Source organism: Cystoisospora suis, assembly GCF_002600585.1.
Source record: "Cystoisospora suis strain Wien I chromosome Unknown contig_5405, whole genome shotgun sequence".
In the NCBI taxonomy this organism is placed as follows: domain Eukaryota; phylum Apicomplexa; class Conoidasida; order Eucoccidiorida; family Sarcocystidae; genus Cystoisospora; species Cystoisospora suis.
Window position 1 is genome coordinate 1 of NW_027158195.1, and position 6,361 is coordinate 6,361.

Consider the following 6,361-nt stretch of genomic DNA (forward strand, 5'->3'; position numbering starts at 1 on the left):
CTGTCGGCAGCTCTTCATCGAGCGCTGACCTTTCAGTTTCTGCTTCTCCTCAGTGCACTCAGGCTAGCCCCTCCCCAGCGGACCGCACGTCTCTCGGCCTTGGCGCGGGCGACTCTCCCTCTCATTCACAATTGGCTCATCTACAAAGACAAAGGAACTTCTCTCCCAGCTCTTACACTCCCCCTGTTAGCAGCCCGGGAACAGGAGGGGCGTATACAGTGCCAGGCATTTCTCCTTTTGACAGTGCTGCAATGCCCCCGAATTCCTCCCACCTGCAAGGCAGCGGGTCTCAGTACCCCCCTTACTCGCCTTTCCCTACACTTTCTTCCCCTCAAGGAGGATTGAATGGCGGCGGAGGGGGGGGCTCCAGGCGGGGACCTGAAAGTTCACACCAGTTACAGCAGTCGTCTCGTTCAGCTTGTACTCTGCCTTCGTATTCCCCCGTGCCGTACTCTTGCGGTCCCTCCACGGGGTCTTTGACGGTTGCTCCCCCTCCCTCCTCGTCTCAGTTGCTGCACTCGTCCAGGTCTTTGTCTTCGTATCCATCTTCCGGTAAGTCGACAGATTCGCCGTCGGTCACTTCGTCCGTCTGCAACACCTCATCCGCGTCCTACACGTCTCCGTCTCCTCCGCCACTAACCTCGACATCTTCTACATCACCGCAGGCGCCCGGTCCTTTTGGCTCAGGTTCGTATCTCTCACCTTCCTCGCGCCGGCCGCTTTCATCTTCTCAGCCTGCAGTCATAACGCAGCTTGCCTGTCAAGAGCCACCTGGCCAGCCAAACCGTCAGGGCTCTGGTGTGCCGGCCTCGCCCTCTTTTCCAGTGAACGGTCCCGGTCTCCCCCGGCCTTCCGCCTCAACTCGACGCAGCGGGAAAGATCAGCAAACGCAAGATGTTCCCACTGCTGCCACCTTCGAGAGCGACAGGGATGGTATGGCTCGTCTTTTTGGAGGCGACACTCACCCGGCTACTGGTAGTTGTGAAATGCCAACTAGTGCTCCTTCCAAAGTAGATAGAGGCGTAGAGGAAAGGCGAATGCCAGTCCCTTCAGAAGCAGGTCAAGACATCCGTCCGGCGTCTTCAGGCGTCTCCGCGCCCGGCTCCTCAACTTACGTGTCTGCCGCGATGCCTCCCGGCGCTGCGGCCGGCCCATCGAGCGGCCGGTCTGAGCAGCTTGTTGGATCTTCTTCTTCGGTGTCCCATGCAGAAGCAAGAAAGTCTAGTTCTGACGGGGTGTCCAAATCGTCTGACAGTCATAGCATCAGTAGTCCAAGTACGCATGCCGATGAATCCGTTAGCTCGGGAGGCAGCAACAGAGTGCCGATCGCACGGGGGGCAGGATTGCCGCCTCCTATTACCCGGACAGTGTCTCCGGGGGGTTGGAGAGAAGGAGCACGGAGTTCGAGCGGGACTGCGCCGGGCAAAGGGACACACGGCCCCAGGGCGGGACAAGGGGGGACGGCGGGACAGGGAGCCGGCAGACAGTTGCTGAAGAGCTTGAATTTCTCTAAGACACTGTTCATGACGGAGGCCTTCACAGACAAGAAATTAAATGTTGCCAGCAACACGTTGAGAAAGAACTACGAGAATTTTGTCTTAATCCGAAACAAGAACGCCATAGTATTGCCGGGTGAGCTGGGGAAGAGTTACTGCGGGAGTCGCACCACAGTGAAAGATTTGTCGTGAGAGGTTCTTCTGGAGCCTCTGCAGGTGATGTTTGAAACAGCCTCCAGTCTCCCGGACCCGGGACCTTGGGTCTTCGGCAGCGGGCGCGTGGGCCGCCGCGGGTATTTTGTGAAAGTAACCAGCGAGACTACTGTACGCGGCCAAGCACCGCAGCTCTTGTCTTCCGGTGTTTTCGGTGACGTGTGGGTTACTTGAGTTTGTTGACACACAAACCACGTGTCCAAGCTGGCTTTCACCGGTCTAAGCAATCAGCCCCTGACGGTGATATTTTCCTATGTGCGGTGGTGGTCGAGACCGAGTATGCTGTTGGGAACCTGTCAGCATTCCCCGAATCTGTCAGTGACTGAGGCGGAGGCATTTTCGCGTAGCGGGCCTGGGGCATTGTGCTAGGTTCAGTTTCGAGTGTACGATTGATAGTCGTTAAAGCCAGGTGTGCTGCTGTCCAAAGTGTTGGAACCTGACGACGCTAGTTTTCACGTTCTTAGGAACACTTTCCGTCGCGGCGGCCTGTGTTTCAAGCAGTGAGTTCATAATACTGGCTCTTCTATCAAGGATGCCATACACTTCTTTCCAGAGAAGGGCCTCCTTTGATCTGGCGGAAAGGAACGGACTTGGTTGGCGATTTGATGGTTGTTCGCAGGTCCCAAAAAAGCGAAGGACCATCCTCGAGGGACGATCATCGCGTACAACAGTGGTTATATTGTTGCTGCTGCTACGCGGGAGCAATTTGTCGGCATGAACCTCTCTCAGTCTGCTCCCGCTCCGTCGTCATCTGCATCTACATCTAGTACCGACCTCGTGAAGAAGAGCACCAGCAGCCCGGTCTCTTTGTCTCCGGAGTCCTCGGCGCTTCCCGTGCCGGCGAAGCGAGAAGCAGGCGGACAGTCACCATCGCCTATCATCGCAAGCGCACCCCAGGGTGCGCCGATATACGCCGACTGGATACGAAAGAAATTCCGATCTCACGAGGCAGAGCCTTTGTGTAGAGACAATGGATACACTCGTCCACTGACCCTAATGACGCGTGCCGATATAGACCCTCCGAATGAAATATTTCTTGAGGAACTTCGAGATTTCATTTTCCTACACTTCCCTCGCTGGTTTGTTGCTTACGACCCTGAGGTCGCACCGTGTTTGGTCTTGGGGAAGCAGTTCGAAAAGATGAGCAACCAGATATTGCAGCCCCAGCTAAGTCCTGGGTCCTTCAAATCTTTTCCAAGTGGTTCATTCTTGAATCCGAGAACTTTAGGAGATGGTAGTCCAAAACCGACAGGGTCTTCTTTCGTTTCTGCAACCAACGAAGCTGGAAAGAGTCCTTCACTACCTCTGAACTCGGCCGGGTCTTTTCCCTCGGCCGATGGTTCAGTTGATACTTCAGGTACCCGCCCTAGTGGCCAATATCTGAATGCATGCGCCATCTCTCGAGGAGGAGACAACACTGGAGCTGGTGTCAGCCGGAGCGCTCGAATCTTGCCGTCCTTTTCCCGTTCACCGTCTCCTTCCCGCTATTCGACAGCGTTTTCTTCCACCCGGAGAAAACAGGGGTTTTCGCTTCTTCCTGACAGTTCTAGACGTGCAGCATCCAGCCCTCTTAGGGCTGCCACAGAGGCGGCGGCCGAAGCTTGGGGAGTTGACGCCACGCAGCTTCTTTTTCCGCATCTTCCGTCTCATTCACATTTGTGGCCGCCGGAGGAGAAGATCGTCGCGTGGAGACGGAAGGAAGAGGAGGCGAGAGCTGAAGGTCGAGAATATTTGCAGTGTATTTTTATCATTGGAGTTAGACACGTCATAGCACACGGAGTCAAAAGCCAGCAAACCCTGTTTGCTGCGGTCAGCGAACTGTGGCCTCTCCTAAGATACTTTATAGGGTCCCCCGAGGTCAGATTCAAACCGAAGACTGGTGAGAGGCGTGCGGACAGGAACTCGGCGGGGGAGAGTTTCTCAAAGAGCGCTGAAGACGGAAGGGATTTTAAACGGAGAAGACACGGTGGTGAAGTCCTTGCTTCTCAGGCGATAGCGCGCGAGATGCTACAGTGACGTCACGGAAGGACGGCACTTGTCTCTGGCTTGCAGATCCCAGTGTAAATTGTCGGATGTTCGCCCGCTGGGGTAGCCGAAAACTGCGACGAAGTAATACTCTATCTGTTGACACTTTTGCTGTGAAAGAAGCGTGGTCCCTCTTATCTACGGTCCCGGAGAGGTTTGATTGTCGCTTCTCCATTCCTGCAGCGGCAGCCGACGTCTCCCCTTCAGCAGGGCCTCCAGACTGACTGATGTGGTGACCCTGACTCGGCACGGATGTGCTTGGACCGCACATGCGGTTCGCCAAGAAGTCGGCCCTGGCGTTGAGTGCTAGTGCCATGCGGAGGCATTTGCCTGACTGGGGAAATGGCTAGCTTGGACGGGAAGAAAACACGTGTCTGTCTTTGGTATATGCGTGGCCGACTTCTTTCTGTATATTCTGGAGCCGTGTTTTGTCTGGCTCGGACAATCGGTGGGTTCTAGGGACGGCTTTTTCAAGTGTCCTCCGTAGCACTTACTTCCTCCTCGCTTGAAATCCGTTCTTCACTCTCATGCTCAGAAGCGGTGATCTTGTAAAGCAGTTCTGTTATTATTTCTCGGCTTTTTGTATTCAAATCGGGCCCCTCAGCTTGACAACTGAACACACAGAAGCAGAGGAACGAGAGTAACAATTGCAGTACGCAAAAGAATTACAAGTCGCGCAGGGGTGTACGGTGGTGAAGACACTTGCGTGCACCAGGAACAGGGTAGATTTGGTGCCGCGTATTTTGCCAAGTGGCATCTCGTGTTCCTCAGACCGAATAATCTTCCGCTCGTGCCATTCACGTAAGTCGCCGCACGCTGGACAAATGAATCTCAATCTGCCACTGTATGAGGGAAGCCTTAGTCTACGCCGCAGCGGATGAAGCACAAGCGCTCGCGACGGGAGAGAACCGGCCTAGCATTCCATATGCTCTTATATATATATATGCTCTGCTTTCTCCTCTTCTGGTACCGGCCTGCGGCCGTAGATGCAGAGGCGGCGTGCTTGGCTTTTTTCGGCATCGGGAAAGAAAGGCCACGGCTGGTACATACCGGGTGTAGGTGAGGTCAGGGTGAACCACGGCAAAGAGAAGACTTACAGCAAGCAAGTTCCCTGGTGCTCCTTTCTGCCGGCCTCAATAGTCAGTGGTCGTACTCCCTTTCATGAAGGTGGCTTTCTAACTGCTTCTGCATTGGCGGCCGAATCTTAGCAATGATCCTGTTTACTTGCGATACCAGCTTGCGCGAAACACGAATGATTTCCCACGTTCCGGCTGCAGCCATTGGGTGCCAGGGATGCCCAGGTGCAGGGTTTGAACAAGTCATGGTGCGGCGTGACACATCTGAGCCGTAGCGAAGTCGTCCACTACCCGATGCCGTAGTAGCGGCCTCTGGCTTACTCCAGAACAAGTTATTCGTAGTAGAGGAAGCCTGGTCCTCGGTGGCACAGAGCTTCTCTACGGCTCAGATGTGTCACTCCGCACGATGGCGTGTCCAAACCCCGCATCTGGACGTGCGTGGCACCCACGAGCTGCAAGCGGAACGAGTTTCCTAGACAGTGTCAGCTAAACACGGTGTCCACTTCGCCGCGTCATCATCATACGCCCGCAGCGCTTTGGGCCAGTGGTGTAAAGATGGCGCTCTCTCTGTCGTACGCTAGAGCTCACTGGACTCCTGGAAACGGATCTCGTCACAGCCCCAAACGAAGTACGACCCTGGAAGTCAGGTCTGACTAAAAGACCGTCTTTTCTTTTGACCGCGGTGGCATTCTGTGTATAGGCCGGGATCAGTCCTACAAAAAAACTGCCTGGTCACGGAGTTCAGTCTGCACCGGAGATCCCCGTTCAGGTCTCGGAAGACGGAGTGGCGGGCGCCAGCTGTCATGTTCTGGCTGGGCGAGTTTTTGCGTCTCTTCGTCGATCCGACAAAGAGGCGACCAGACGCCCTCGGCCTACTCTTCTAGACTAAGGCTGTAGGCGTCACTTCGCAACTCCGTCTGCCGGAGCCTCAGAAGTATTTCCGGCGTCGAGAGGAAGTAAATGAGAACCGCCAGGATGAATTGCCAACCTGCGTAGTACCCGGAGAACAAAGTAAAAGCTCCGGTCTTTCCATATGAGGCTCCCTTCAATAAAAGTGTCTTCTGTCGCATTCCTTACAGACACGTGACACCGCAGATTTCAGCCAGTGGCATGGACGCGCACCTGATACGGACCCACAGCACCTGTGTGAGTCTTGTCTCTCGCTGCTGCTTTTGGGATGTAGGGAATCAGGAGAGCTTTTGCAAACACCCCTTCTCGCTCTACGGAAAGGAAGTCGGGGAAAGTACTCGCCATCCATTCGTCGACGAAGAGTTTCATGTCTGCTTCGCAAGAGGCTGCGCGGACCCGATTAGTAGCGAGGTGTTCGAGAACGATATAATGCTGCTGGGAGGTTTCCTGTCGTCTTCAGTAATTTGTTTTGCAGTCGGCGTAGCCCAGAGGAGTAGTTTCGTACGAGCTTCTTGGCTCCTTGTAGGTGTTTAACTGTGAAGGCGATGAGTTCGAAATCACTGCGTTGTGGCCCGTGTTCGGCTATGGTGAACGGCCGGACGTATTCCGGGTGCAGCTCTTGTGCTGCCGCCGCGGCCGCAG

The 6,361-nt window shown here is 55.0% G+C and overlaps 1 protein-coding gene across 1 annotated transcript; it reads left to right on the plus strand.

Moving 5' to 3' along the window:
• Positions 1–2: 2 nt before the first annotated feature.
• Positions 3–4,511, plus strand: CSUI_009201 (collagen alpha-1 chain). Its single transcript, XM_068069317.1, has 2 exons — positions 3–1,632; positions 2,329–4,511. Exons 1-2 carry the CDS (start codon positions 252–254, stop codon positions 3,723–3,725), a joined length of 2,778 nt encoding a protein of 925 aa, XP_067918707.1. The 5' UTR covers positions 3–251; the 3' UTR covers positions 3,726–4,511.
• The last annotated feature ends 1,850 nt before the right edge of the window (positions 4,512–6,361 follow it).